The 15,379-nt window shown below is 34.8% G+C and overlaps 2 protein-coding genes across 3 annotated transcripts; one reads left to right on the forward strand and one right to left on the reverse strand.

Moving 5' to 3' along the window:
• Positions 1–546: 546 nt before the first annotated feature.
• LOC141403861 (coiled-coil domain-containing protein 22 homolog) lies at positions 547–2,841 on the forward strand. The gene has a single exon (XM_073986905.1). The coding sequence runs from the start codon at positions 662–664 to the stop codon at positions 2,354–2,356; it is 1,695 nt and encodes a 564-aa protein (XP_073843006.1). The 5' UTR covers positions 547–661; the 3' UTR covers positions 2,357–2,841.
• A 1,001-nt stretch (positions 2,842–3,842) lies between these two features.
• HIPP1 (HP1 and insulator partner protein 1) lies at positions 3,843–8,903 on the reverse strand. Of its 2 annotated transcripts, none has more exons than XM_073986903.1 (7): positions 7,332–8,903; positions 6,150–6,733; positions 5,387–6,085; positions 4,982–5,157; positions 4,704–4,914; positions 4,465–4,608; positions 3,843–4,390 (listed from the first exon to the last, which is right to left on the reverse strand). In XM_073986903.1, the coding sequence occupies exons 1-7, from the start codon at positions 8,410–8,412 to the stop codon at positions 4,238–4,240; spliced, it is 3,048 nt and encodes a 1,015-aa protein (XP_073843004.1). In that variant the 5' UTR covers positions 8,413–8,903; the 3' UTR covers positions 3,843–4,237. The 2 variants fall into 2 exon arrangements, with proteins under 2 accessions (XP_073843004.1, XP_073843005.1); XM_073986904.1 differs by having other exon boundaries at positions 6,150–6,649; positions 7,332–8,833.
• Between the last annotated feature and the right edge of the window lie 6,476 nt (positions 8,904–15,379).

Here is a 15,379-nt window from a genome sequence, read left to right on the forward strand (position 1 = left end):
AAAATGCAAGCAACCAATTATTTGAGCAAAACTGACAGTCAAAACTGATCGTGTGTACTAGAGCTGGCAAACCATCGATATTCCCAACATTAGATATTTTCGATATAATGTTTTAAAATATCGATTGCTATCGATAGTATCGTTAAGTTGTCATCGCCATTAATTTAGAGATGAAAATGGCGGAAAAGTCAATGATTTTTTTTGAAATTATGCAAAAGTAGTTCACAGAAATGTGAAGAAGAATAAACAACTGCTTTTATTTTATAAAAAATGTAAAAAATACATTTTATTTTACCGAAATATGTGTACGTGTGACTACGGACTTACTTTCTTACAAACACATATCCGAAAAGCAGCGAAATTTCTATTTATTTCAATAGATTTCGGGATAGGGTTTTTATTCCGATAATATCGATAGGCAAAACTATCTATCGATATTGAATTCTTCAAAAATAATCGATATTATCGATAGTGCCATCGATTTTTTGCCAGCTCTAGTGTGTACCCCACTTAAAAGTTTGTACAAACTTTTGGGTTATCGAACAGACCTATTATCGGATTAAAAACCAAAAAGTCGATTAATCGAAGTCGATTCTCGTATCCCTAATTGGGAACCAACTTTAGACTCTGGGACGGATTGTTTTGATGGTCAATATTCGAAATGGATGAAGTTGACAAAATTATAATACATTCGTTAAAGCAAATTGGCTGTAAATTAGAAACTGATAACAATGAAGTTTTCGGCATGAGTCATTTCACACCGGATCTACTTGCGAGGTCAGTATCGAGATGTTTACAGGAAATCAAACCGGATGCAGTCGCAGTCCTTCCCAAATCGTTGCCCGAAAATATGAATATGGCGCAAAGATTTACAATTGCATCAACATTGGCAGAAACTTGTGTATCCTGTGGTTATAGAGGTGATATTGGCTACCAGACATTTCTCTACCCGAATGTAGTTGATACAAGAAGGTTGTTTATGTTCCTCATTGAACAACTTCCCAAATTGAATGATACACTAGACGCCTCCCATGGCGTGGAACGAAATGAATACAATACTCTATTAAAGGAAATTAAACAGAAAATATCAGGGGAGTTGAAAGCTCCATGGGTTCCACAATACTGTCGAGGTTTGGCCAATAGAAAAGCTGATGGTAGCTGTAGCCTGACTGTTGACTTTTTGCCCCATTTAAACTTACACATTCCACAAGGCGAAGGCGATTTGCAATATAAAGAATTCTATCAAGCTCCAAATATATTTCAGCAGGCAACAGCTGCCGAATGTGATCTGGTTAGTTCGGTACTGCATAAAAGTGAAATTGAGATGCATAATCCAGACCATAGTTTGGACGGTATACGCTTAACTGGTGTTGGGGCAAACAATAGAGCAGACGCGGAAATATCTGCCTTAAAAACAGAGGATGTAGTAAAATCTACAGGCACTGAAACTGAGGACAAAGTTGGAACAAGCCCACCTACTACACTTCAAAATCTTATAAGGAATGTTAATGATTTGAAGCAAAGTAATGATTCATGCATACAAGAACTCCAAACATGCAATGATAAGCTCAACAAAATACGTCAAGAACGCGCAAGCATAATAGCCCTAATGGATAATATGAGAAAAGATCAAAAGTTCCATGAGCGTACTTGTGTCATATTGGAAAATCCTCAAGAAAATGTTGTTAAACTGGAAGGACTAATATGTAAAACTAGAGAACGGCGCCTTGCTGTTGAGCACCAGTGGCAATCACATCGAGAACCAGCGCTTAAGCAGATTGAAGAATTACAAAAATTAAGACAATCAAAAAATCTCCACAACATACAAGAATTGCGTCAAACCATACAGGACTATGAGACCAGCTTAAAGGATAAGACCAATGTACATGCAAAACTTGCCGAGGAATTAAAGAGATGTGCAATTGGCATTGCTCCACGAAAGGAATACACGCGGCGGATATATGAATTTATCGGAAATATTCGTAAACAACGTAATGATATTTATAAAATTCTCGATGATACCCGAGATCTCCAAAAACAACTGAACTCTGTTTCAGCACAATTGCAGCGACAATTCAACTATACCGATGATTTGCTATTTCAAAGTGCTAAAGTACACTCGCATGCAAAGCAGGCATATAAACTTCTGGCTTCGTTACACGCGTCTTGCAATGAAATATGCGATTTAGTATCACGGACAGGTCAAACGACCAAAGAAATAAGAGATCTTGAGGTACAAATTGACAGGGAACATATGAAAAATGTAGCAGCCAGTCTAGAGAAGATTACTGGTGATATAAAGCAGTTCGAAATGATAATAGAATCGATGCAAATTCAAGCTCATCAAGAAGCATAAAATCGTTTTTTACTCTACACATGACGTCTTATAATTTAATAATATTTTTAAACATAATTAATATATGTATTTTTAACTGTTATGTTCGCCAAATATGTACCCCATAATCGAACTGTTTCAATTTTCTTTTGAAATTGTAGCCACTTTTCGCCGATTAAATTATAAATTAGGTTTTTAAGCTGAGTGTAATATATGATATTTATGTATGTAAGTACATTTATCTGTACGAAATTTGAATATTTAAATAATATATGGGGGTTATCATGAACGGCAATTTCCCGTGAATTTTTTCACTTTCTCCCTTAAGTTGCAACGGCGGAAAGACGAAACTCGCGGGGAAATTTCATTCATGATAACCCCCTATAAATATAAACCTAATCATGTTTGTAATATGGCATTAAATGCCCATCATATTGCTAATTCCTTTGGTATTTAACCACTTATCCATAGCTTTTTATTATATAATAAAATTGTATTGTATTGTATTATTTTTTTTTAATTTATTAATAAGGTTTGTATTATGAATAAACCCTTTGCTGAAGCACTTTGGCTTAAGTATAGTTTAGGGGCACCACTCGGATCGGTTTGAAATTTTTGCCATAAGTAGTTATTGGACCCTGATCACAACGATATATACAATTTCCAGGGGAAGTTTACTCATCCCGGGATATAGGTAGGTCTTGACATTTCGGAAATGTCTAACTTTAAACCATTACCCATCTCGGTCATATCTCGGATCGGGCAGAACTTTTTACCATAGGTAGTCCTTAGGACACTGATCACATTGATATATAAAGAGCATACATCCCAAGATATGGGTCTTCACTTTTACACCATTTATCACTATGCAACACGCGTACCATTGTAAAGCTAATCAGGGTGATTATAAATGTAAACTACCAGTGAGTTTTGTCTTTATGTCCTTTAAACTTAAAGGAGAAAGTAAGAAAACTCACGGGGAGTTGATATTCATGATTGGGCTGAAAGAAAAGTGCCGATCCCATACATAGCATATAGTTGTTGTAGCAGCATAGGTTTGATGCTGAACTGGCAGCCGAATTGGCTTTTTGTTTCTGGTCAATCAGGTACAAAGATGATGATCTCCGTCGTACGAACTTGAAGACACAAGTGTTAGGGAACTTACTCGTGAACCACATGAAGCAATGCAATATTGGTACAGTATTAAGTAAATTGTGGACAACGGTTAAATCACTCTCGATTCCGGGAGAGAGAGAGGAATGAAATAACTGCTGTTACTTTCGACGGCGTGACAGATCCAATGCACTGCGCGTGTTATTTTAACCGGCAGTTTATAGAGCACACCGACAGTGACAGGGCGAAGAGGATTGTGCTACGCCGTATAAGAGCCCACTCAGCCAAAGAGGTACCACCACCATGAAGTTTTTCATCGGCGAAACACATTCCCTTTTATTGAAAAGGTCCGTTGAACTTCCACTTTCCCAATAAACTTAATAAAAGAAAGACATTTCTTTTCAAACAGAAAACTTATACACTTTTATTATTTAATTTTTAATATTTATTCAAACATCTTTTCTTACATACAATTGCATAAAACTGCACGTGTTTTGAAAGTTTTTTCTGCAATAATAGTTTATGTGTATCTAATTTAGAAATTTAAATCCAGTTTAAAATTATATTTCAAATTGCCACTGATAACTAGGGATAGCGTTTATCCCATTTGATTCAGAGTTTAACCTTAGGAATTAAATTAAGAAACAAAAACCCCAATTGGTTAGAAAAAACGTCATATTAAAAGCTATCAAAAACCGTTGTACATAATAAATATGTACATGATTCTTAATTTGGAAACAAAATACTTAAAATAAAAAGAAATTAAAAGAAAAAAGAAAAATATTGTAACTAAAAATGCCCTTGATCAATGAATTTTTTAATTTGTTCCAAACATTCAGTGGATGACCATTGCTCGGCAATTGTTTCAAATTCTTCATCAAATGTTTCTTCAATTATTTCAAGATAGCATTGAGTTGCTGTGTTTTTCATTGATCGATATGACTGCAATATACATATACAAAATAAAGAAAAATTGGAGATGAAAACATGTTTGTGTAATTGTGTCATTCACTCACCTCAGTTGGCATTAATGCTAATTTTCTGGCTACATTAATAGCTTCTTCGTTAACTTTAGCGCCAGCCGTAAGTTTATTAACTAGACCTGCCAATGCAGCTTCAGTGGATTGAACCTTTTCGCTTAGCCAAAACAATTTAGTTTTCTTAAAATAAACAAAAAATATATTTATTAAGATATAAATAAAAATCTACATATAAAACTTCAAATTCGATCAAATATATTCATATAAATACTTACAAATGATCCACGAATTTTATTTAGTTTATTCCATACGCCATAACTTTCGGGTAGTTGGCCTATTTTGGTGTATATTGTTTCATATGTGCACTTATCTCCGGCCACAACGATATCGAAAAATAACAATTGCATTACACCCAAATTCATGATATGTCCATTAACACCGGCAACCAATGGCTTAGGATATGAGGCTAAGGTTATCAAGTATCTCCTAGCAGGCAAAAAAGGCAATTAATAGAAAAACTTCTGAAAAATTAATTTTTAATTTTGCTAATTACTTGACTGCAGCCGATAAGTTTTTCACAGCATTCTTTCTTTTTTCAGCCGGACCAAGTGCAACTTCAGTTAAATCTATTCCTTGGCAAAAATGTGAATCATTCGTTAGCATTACTGTAACATGGGTATCAGGATCATTTGCCAATTTGTCTAATATATCTGACAATTTATTCAGCATCTGTTTTTGAAAGGAAAATTGAAAAAAATATATACATATATGTATGAATGTAGTTATAATTAAGCTGTTGAAAGGACAAGACTTGTAGATTAAAATAAATGTATGAACGTTACACTCAATATCATGGGAAAGTTAGTGGTCGGAATCAGAGTGAATTATGTATGGTTCACTATAATTAAAATATTAAAATTGGAAGCAGCATTTTTGAAGAAATTGTGATTTTACTTACTTGCGTTGTAAAGGTGTGGCTTAATTTGGCTTTATTGGTGCTAAATATAATCTGGGCCAATTTCGATGATTTCTTCACTACCACATCGGATGTATGAACTTTGTCTTTGGTCGTAGAAGATCCTGTTGGCGAAATCACTGCCTTTGAGGAATGTCCCACATCTTTTTGTTCGCCATCCAACGCTGAAGTTGGACTTGATTCAGAACGTTTATTTGCGGCCGGTGCAGGTTTTTTTAAATCGCTTGCAAGTGTACCCGTTGTTGCCGGACTTTTTGTTCGTCTTTGTGTTTTTTTGTTTTCAGGTTTAGCAAACTCAAAAGATTTCGGACTATTCTTGGAATTAGCGCCTGCGCGTTTGCCTTGATTGCCATCGGATGTTTTTGAAACTGCTGCTTTCGATTCTTCATTATCAGGTGTTGTTGTTGCTGATTTGGCATCCTGGGATTTTGTTGCATTACTAGGCGTCGATGGACCATCTAAACTTAAACGATTTAATGAAGTTGTACTTGAGTATGAACTATTTGAACGTCGGCGTATTATCATGGAATCGTCAATATTTTGCTGTTTCTTTTTGTAAACATAATCCCAACCGGAGGATGCACGTGGTTTTGGAGTACGTTTGCCACCTTTGGCTGTTTGTTGAATAGCAGTTGTAGGAGGAGGTGTTTTTGCAGGTGATGTTGATTCCTTGCGTGGTAACTAATCAAATATAGATGTTGTAATGTTGAGAGGATTTTTGAAAATCTTTTCAGACTTTACTTACCCTTTCACATATTGTGGCAGCACGGCTTCTCATCATGGGCCGTGATGATTTAGTTTCGGTAGTTCCTTGTTTTTCCAAGGAGTTGAGCATATTAACCGCTCCTTCATCGCCCATTAATCGATCTAGCTCTGTGACTTTCTTCTTCTTTGTTCCAGCAGGACCATTTGTCACTGGTGTCATTGAGCGTCTCTTATTGCCGGGAGATACATCTGCCGCTGCAACAGGACTTGCTGATTTCGATGAAGGTTCCAATGATGTCTTGTTGTCTGATGCAATCTCCTCTTTCTTTGCGCTTTGTTTTTGACTGGGAACGGATTTTTTGCCATTATTTAGATTATCGGTATCCAATTTATTTTCTTTTGATGTAACTGGCTTTTGAGCTTTTTTACCAATATTCGATGTTGACTCTTTCTTTACGGGCCTTATGGTAGTGGATCCTTTGGTTATGGTAGAAGTCGGTATGGCGGATGTCTCTGATTTGGTTTTATTTTTGTTAGTGACTAATTTCGCATACGAAAATGTTGTTTCAGGTGCATCCGGATCCCATATTATTTTACGTTTTATAATACGAGTACGACGAAATCCTAATATAAAAACATGATATTATAGTCAAAAGATTATTTTGTGAATATCAACAATCGGGTATAAGTTACATTTTATTTGAATGTCCATTTATAAAGCATGAAATGTGAAGGGAAATAAACAAATAAAAATTGAAATATTAAGTAATTAATTGAAACATGTAACTTTTTTATAAACTATTTAATTTTGGGAATACACGTTAAACTGTATTATTGCAAATCTGTGAAATGGCGACATTAAATCTCTAAAATAAATATGTTTTATATTTTGTATGTTAACAATCAAATTTTCGGTAATTAAATATGTATAACGAATAAGAAGTATTAGGATTGCAACCCAAACTCTATAGTATCCGCTTATTTGTAAGATTTTCAAAATATTTTTAGTAATTAAATGTTAGGAAAACCGACCTATTTCAAAGGTTTTATCTTTCTGCAATTTATAATTAATACATATTTATTCCCTATTCTCATTACAGATAAATAAAATGGTTTCCACTGCAAAAATAATACCAATAACCTTGTCACCTAACCAACTACAACATATCTAAGCAAGTTAAATTTACAATCACAGGAATACAACTCAAAGGTTACAACTTACCTGTGTGCGAACTTAATAATTGTTGTTCTTCGTTTGTTTTTGTTACAACTAAACCTTCTACTGGTGATGAAGTATTTGCATCTTCTATAGGTTCATTTTCCTTCGAAGTGGCAGGTCTTTTATCGGCAGACGAGGATTTCGACAATAATGTGTCCGGACTTTGTTTATTGTCAGATGATGACGATGCCGGTAATACAACAACGCTGGTTATCTGCGGTACATTTGATTTTGTTTCAATTATTTGTACTGGAACAGGTGTTTCCTTTTTGTTTGAGTTCGGAGTTGTTGAATTTTCTCTACTACCATCATCGTCGTTGTCAGTCCAATCTGCTTCCAACGATGAAACCAAATCCAAAACAGGATCTGCTTGCTGCATTGGTTTAATATCTTGCTTACGCCTACGGGGCTTTTGGCGACCTTTAGCAATGTTTGCCATTTGTTCCAATGCCAATGCTCGTTCCTCCTCGGTGGTAACAACAGCTGGGCCATATGTTTTTGACAAATTTCCAGTTTTTATCGGTGAAATTGCTGTTGATATTTCAACTTCTGTAGTATCATCATCGATCACTTCCATTATTTGATATTCGCCTTCCCCCTCTATGGTGACGCCTTCTATTATTTCGCCGTCACTATTATGACCACCATCATCTAGACCCTTCAACACAGCAATCAAGTCTTCATGTTCCAATGCTGTTTCCCCCAATGTAATTGTGTCCACTTTAACTTCATAATTTGCCTCATTTGTGTCGTTTTCGTCATTATTCAAACTGTTGCTTGCTATGGCAATTGTATCACCAATGTTTTCAGCACTAACACATGGGGAGTTAGACGTGGTTATCACATTAACATGTAAATTCTCTGTAGATTCATCTACATTATGGATTTTAGCTATTTCCCGTTCCAGGGAAAACAAATCGTCGCCATGATGGTCATCTACAGCTTTGTTTGGTTGTTTAACCAATAATTCATTTCCTATTATACGTGGCGTATTGTCACCACCCTCATTTAATTTGTTTGCGGTATTTTCCTGTTCTTGATCAATCGAAGAAGTGCCTGTCTTCCCCACCACATTGGACGACATATTAAACTTGTAGGTTATGATATTTAAAATAGGTAATTAAACAAACGAATGGCTTCACACAATTGTAGTCACAAAATTCCTTTAAACAAAACAAAATTATCCACAGCAGATTATTTTCTTACTGGCAGGTAGGCGCCATTTTTGTCTGCGTATTATGCATCAAGTGCAGTCAAAATATTTTCCAAGCTTCTTCTTATCACCCACTTGAGAATGCAGTTGTTGAATTCAATACAATGTTGTAGTTCCTTCTAAAGTTGGATTCCTTTGCTTTCAAGTAGCAAATAATGCGTTTACAATTATTGTAAAGATTTTGATGTTATTTTTCTATGAATAATATATATTTTATATTAAAACGACGCTAAATTAATGTCCACAAAATTTTCTATTGCCTCTTCTTCTTTAAGGCTAGGGATATCAAGATCGACATGAAATCGATTTTGCTAGCGACGATTTTTCAAACGATATTTTCATATCGATTTTTTTTATCCTTCTGTTTACATAGAACAAATTGTGTCAAAATCATGGTGGAATAAGGTGTTATGCCATGTTCATACCAGCATTTGAATAACGTCGTTCGTTCTCATAATTACGTACATGAATTAACCCGTTCATACGACATGGTACACAATTCATAGCAACATGATTCATATTTTCATAGTTTTTATTTACTGGTTTTAAAGAAAATATCAGCCAAAATACGAGTAAAGTTAATTGATATGAACTAAAAAATATTTGTCCTTCTTTCAGATATCTATTTCATATTAAATTATATTAGTTTCATTCATGTTTTCTATTTTTTCTCACAATTTTGGTGTTTTCAGTATATTTTCAATTTTTTCTATTTTAAAAATTAACGAGAGAGAGAGAGAGACCTGCCAAAATAACTTTTTGGTATACAGACTTTCCGGCAGGCATTTGATTTTTGTTTCTAAATTTGTACGCGAATTTGAAACGATGGACAAGAAATGCAAGTGCAATGAAAGAGAAGACACAATTTGCTATGATTTGATTATTTATTAGTCGTTAAACCGTTTACTTTTCATTCATATTTTGCATTTTTCTAAAAATGTTTGGGTTTTTAATAAATTTTGTATTTTCCTGTCATAATTAATTTATTTCGATAAATTCTCTCATTTGTTAGAGATGGGACCATGGCGGAATAAGAAGGTGTTACATCGATAACAATAATCGGGCCATTTACCACACCAAACGTCAAAATAACGCATTACTGTGAATTGCTTGTTTACCTTTTGAATGTAATTTTATTCACAATAATGCATTTTGACAACTAATGTGATAATCAGCTGCTTTTGCCGATGTACCTGTATTATTGTGCCGTGGATGGGACATATTTTATCGTCGTTCTGAGTGTACACAAGTCATTGTTCGTTCTCAATATTTAGTATGGGAAAAGAAGTAATTACATCGTAATTTGGGGTCGAACAACGAATAGAGAGCGCAACACAGTCAGTCTGAACAAGGCATTACATCAAATCATACAAAACGTCAAATTTGCTCACAATAATGCATTACTGTGAATTGCTTGTTTACATTTTGTATGTGATTTTATTCACAATAATGCATTTTGACAACTGGTATGAAGATCAGCTGTTTTCAAGATATATTTAACAGGTCACGTAAGTAGCACAAATACAACTCTGTTTTTGCCAAAAATTCTTCAATATGTCCATGGTACAAAGGTAGATGCAACGTCGAATTGCTACAACAAAGCAACTTTTTTTGTAATGTAAACTGTCAAAATTTTCGCCAAATGGTCTCTTGTTGTCTCTTTTTATCGCTTGTGTTTGTCTATAAAGTGTAGACATGCTATCTCTCATGGTTTAATTATTAGAAGGTTGGGCAGGTTCATGAAATTATAAAAAAACAACTCTGATGCCGGTTTGCTTATAACTTCAAATGACTAATAACAAATGCAACAGGTTTTGTTTATTTGAAATATTGTCAAATATTTAAATTGAAACATTTTATATATGTATGTATGCCCACGTTTTGGTATAGCCCCATATAAGGGAACCTGCAGATTTTAGTTCAGAAAACTTAACGGTGGAGGATATAAAACGTTCGCCCGGCCTAGTGGACACTAAGCTCACCGTGCCACCTTCCAAGCTACCTTTACCATCTGTTAAGGTTAGTGAGCTAACATGTTTACTCATAAGAACGCTAAAAACTTGAGTTGGGCATTGGGCTAGTAACCCATCGCTCCAAAAGATCGTATTACGAAAAACAAAGAAACAGAAAACAACCCCCATCTTAAGTTGACGACCTCGCCAAAGTTTTATGGATTACAAACAGCGAATATGCACCTGGAATGTTCGGAATCTTCACAGGAGGTGCAGTTTACGCTTTGGAATATGTACTTGAAAAATACAAGACCGATATTACTGCCATACAGGAAATACGATGCATTGGGAAAGGCGCCACAACAACACCTAATGGCCCCGCTTAGAAGAAACGCATGATTGTTGTCCTGCCCATGACATTACATTTATTTTATGTGATTTTAGTGCCGAAATTGGAAAGGAGGATGGCTTTGGTCCAACAGTCCGAAAATTCAGTCTTCCCAGTGAAACTTCTGCCAAAGGAATCAGGTTACGAACAGACACAACACGGAAGTTGGACATCGGTAAGCTGCAATCACAACACATATCCACAGCATATTCCACTCATCTGACCCCATTGTTTAATCAAGAACACGTGGACAATGTTGAAGTAATTTCTGCTTTCAACATTGTACATCTTCTATATTTGTTTTTGTATGTGTCCAATTTGATTTTGAATACATTTGTTTTGCCGTTTGTCAACTTTGTCAAAACTGTTTTGACACAATAGGAGGACCTCAGGAAAAAATTGTAATCAGATGTTTGCTGTGCCCTACCTTTTAATGATTGTACCATGCTATCTCTTACTTACCAAATCATATGGTTTTTTGTTTTGATTTTTCATGGCGAATTCCTAGTTTTTTGACGTTTTAGATTCGATCAGCTGGGCTGAGGCATCTACCTTTGTAATTGTACCATGAATATAGCTGTGTCTTTTTACGTGATAATTTGTAATAATTATTACGAAATGTTACTAAATGCTGTCTTTTAACACAAAAGTTCAGTAAAAGAGAGCGAAGTGAGAGAACAATTTTGACAGTTGTTTGCTGAGAAATTGCTAAAGGGCTGTTTACACCATCTATCAATGTCGTATGAGATGTCAAATTTTCTACCTGCGAATGTTGTACACATAGTGTGACCACCATGAAAATTTTCATCTATCAAAATGATTTGGCAACTCATATGTAAACTTTTCATTTAGGGAGCGCTCTATTTGTTACGGCATTCTCGTATGTAAACATAAATTTATCAGCTGTTTTCTGGCATTCTCAAAAACAAACTGAAAAACAAAATCTTTTAAAAAAGAAAATGGAAAGTTATGTGTATTTAAATGTTTAGAAAAGTAAATAAATGGTGTTTATAATAGCTCTGTTCCTTTACGTGCAAGAATCTTCTAGTTTTACCACTTTTTACTCGAAAAGCGTTCCTTTACTTCAGACTCCATACCATTCATATGGGAGCAGTTTACAACTTCTACTACTTTTGCCGGTTTTACCATTTTCAAAAGTAAAGGAACAGACCAAATGTTATTTTCAGATCGATTGGTCGAAAGAAGCAGTCTTGGATATGATTGCTTTGTGGCAAAAACATGAACGCCTCTATATCCCCAAAAACCTATTCTACCACAGCAAACATGTTAGATATTCATTTTCCTTCAACCAAAATTAAAATTTGCGCAAATTTGCAACTCAACAATAAATATAAACAATGACAAAAACAGCTGTTTTTATATTTATAGGTTATGTCATACGAAAATAACACTTGTAGGTATGAACGCGCAAATTGAAAGTTGTATGGATGACGTCAATTTTGACAAACATAGAGAATGTCGAATGGGTGAAAGAAATGATAGTTCATATGACATTGATAGATGGTGTAAACAGCCCTTAACAGTTGCTGAAAGAATTTTTCCCAGCAACATTTAGCAATTTGGATCAGCTGTTTTTAAATCATCTGCTAATGGTCAGCTGCTCAATGTTTATCGGATTTTCGTGGAAAAATACTATAAATATTACAATTCAGCTATATTTATTGATAATTATATTAATATAACAATTATTTTTTATTTATTTTGCTTAAAATCGAATAACTTTTTCATTGCTTTGGAGTTAGCTTTTCTTTCGTACATTGGCGCCAATGTTTTTGTAATCAAATGTTACCTTGCTAAAGTTTACTAAATGCTGTCTTTTTACTTTTTTCTCTATTTTCGTATCGAAGAGTAAAATCTCTCTTACTCTCTGAAAAGAAGTTACTGAATAATTATTACTGAAAAAGTAAAAAGACACAACTAATATGTCAAAACGTTTGTTTACGTTTTCATACAATTTATTCACAATAACAAAAAATTTGACAGATTGAAACCAATCATCTGGTCATTTTACGCCACCTTATTATTTCATAATGGCTGTCTTGCCGTTTGTAACGCATCAAAATAATGAGGTCTGTACAAGATCTATTTAATTTCATCATGGGTCTGTACGATAACCCAAAAGTTTGTACAAATTTGTACAAACTTTTACAAAATGCTGTTCGATAACAAACTTGTAAAGTAAAAGAGAGCGAATTGTGAGAGAATTTTGGCGAGTTTTGGAGACTTTTGTTACTGAGAACATACAAGTTTTTGCGAGCAAAATTTTCCTTGTAAGAATTTGCAAGTTTGATCAGCTGATTTAAATTCGAATGTTTTGTGGCGAACTTTGCGATTCTTGGCAAAAAAATAACAAACACTTGGTTACTAAAATAATTACAAAATAACAAGAGATAACTAAATAAATTATGGAAAACGACTTATTTTGTAAAATAACTTATTTTGTAGTTTGTGATGATTGTTTTATTTCCAAGGTATCAAATCCCAACAAAAAGCAGCGCATCCATGGATTAGGACGTCCAGCCGTTAATTTTTGATAGAGAAAGAGAATTATTTTTTATTTTATTTTAGTGATGGTCGGATAATATTCAGGGGTCGGAATGGGCAAAAAACTTATTTGGAGAAAAAGTCAGCGTTTTATTTCAAAGCGCATATCTCCGCATCTATAAGGGGTATATCAAAAGCAAAAACTGCTAATGAAAGTAGAAAATATCACCTTTACAACGATGTCGTAGGTGGTCAATAGTCGGTAATACTACAACTTTTCATTTTTGCGATTTTAATTATAATGACGAATATCACAGCTTTGGATGGGGAACTTCCAAAAGCAAAGTCTGACTATGAAAGTAGAATATCTCACCTTTACAATAATGCAAAGTAGGTTGGCATAGGTGGCCAAATAACGGAGATATAGCAATAGTCGGTAATACATCCCATTTTTCATTTTTTTGTCGAAATCGCGCTACAGGTCGCAATTTTGATCGGATCGTCACGAAATTTTGGGGTTTAATGGGGGTCCCACAGTGGTAGAAGCCTATTGATTTTGATGATAGTCGGATAATATTCAGGGGTCGGAATAAGAAAAGTTAACGTTTTTTTTCTAATCCGAATATCTCCGCTTCTGGTAGGAGTATTCCAAAAGGAAAGCCCATCAATGCAAGAAGAAAAAATCCCCTTTATATTGCTGCAAAGTATGTTGGCGTAAGTGGGGCAAACAACCGAGATATCGCAAAAGTCAGTAAATTATCCAATTTTTCCATTTTTTTGTAATCACGTTACAGCTTGACATTTTGATCGGATAGTCATTTTGTGGGGGCCCCACAGAGGAAGAAGCCTATTGATTTTGGTGATAGTCGGATAATATTTAGGGGTCGGAATGGGGAAAACTCATGTGGAGACAAATTCCAAGTTTTATTCTTTGTGAATATAACGGCTTCTAGTAGGGGTATTCCAACGGCAAAGTCTGTCAATGGAAGAAGAAAACATTACCTTTACATTGGTGTAAAGTGGGTTGGCGTAGGTTGTCAAACAAGGGAGATACCACAATTGTTGGTAATGCATCCATTTCTTCCATTTTTGCAATCATGCTACATGTCGCAATTTTGATCGGATGGTGAGATATTATCATTAATTTGCCATCGCCAATAATTTGGAAATGAAAATGGCGGAAATGTCTATGCTTTTGTTGACATTTTCCACAAGTAGTTCACAGACATATAACGGAGAAAAAAACAATTGCTTTTATTTAATAAAAATACACAAAAATAAATTTTACTTTTCCGAAAGATTGGTACATTTGAATACGGACTTACTTTGTAAAGGCTTGGCTACATAAGCTGCTTTGCCTTGCTTTCCTGCTTCATTTTTGACATAATAAAAATAAAGGAATAAAGAAGGCCGAGCAAATTTCGAACTGAGTTGCCCTTTTCTTTTTTATTCCTTTATGACACAATTTACATTAGGCGAGTTTACTTGCGGCAATTGTCAGTTTGTGGGTGAGAGAGGGTGTTGAGAGGCAAAGGGTTACCCATGTTACAATAAGAAAGGTAAATGCATCGGCGAATTCATACAACAAAGAAACTTTTTTTGTAATGTAAACTGTCAAAATTTTCGCCAAATGGTCTCTTGTTGTCTCTTTTTATCGCTTGTGTTTGTCTATAACGTGTAGACATGCTATTTCTTACTTACCGAATCATATGGTTTTTTGTTTTGATTTTTCATGGCGAATTCCTAGTTTTTTGACGTTTTAGATTCGATCAGCTGGGCTGAGGTATCTACCTTTCTAATTGTACCATGGGGTTACCATATACCTCACCTCTCTCTCCATCAAACTAACAATTGCCGCAAGTAAACTCGCCTAATGTAAATTGGGACTAACAGAAGCAAGCAAGGCAACCAGGCGAGGCAGCTTAGCCCCGGTCCACACTAGAGTGATTTCATTGAAAAAATTGCATGAAATTATGCGTCTCTAGATCGACTT

The sequence above is a fragment of the Musca autumnalis genome, unplaced genomic scaffold, assembly GCF_047663935.1.
Source record: "Musca autumnalis isolate F117 unplaced genomic scaffold, ASM4766393v1 scaffold_4, whole genome shotgun sequence".
Taxonomy (NCBI): domain Eukaryota; kingdom Metazoa; phylum Arthropoda; class Insecta; order Diptera; family Muscidae; genus Musca; species Musca autumnalis.

Bases quoted from the DNA above. Each gene is read 5' to 3' on its own strand.
- LOC141403861 (XM_073986905.1), top strand. From the start codon at position 662: ATGGATGAAGTTGACAAAATTATAATACATTCGTTAAAGCAAATTGGC.
- HIPP1 (XM_073986903.1), bottom strand. From the start codon at position 8,412: ATGTCGTCCAATGTGGTGGGGAAGACAGGCACTTCTTCGATTGATCAA. The intron at 6,086-6,149 runs GTAAGTAAAGTC...ATATTTGATTAG, and splicing joins CTGCCACAATATGTGAAAGG to TTACCACGCAAGGAATCAAC. The intron at 5,158-5,386 runs GTAAGTAAAATC...TTTCAAAAACAG, and splicing joins GCCACACCTTTACAACGCAA to ATGCTGAATAAATTGTCAGA.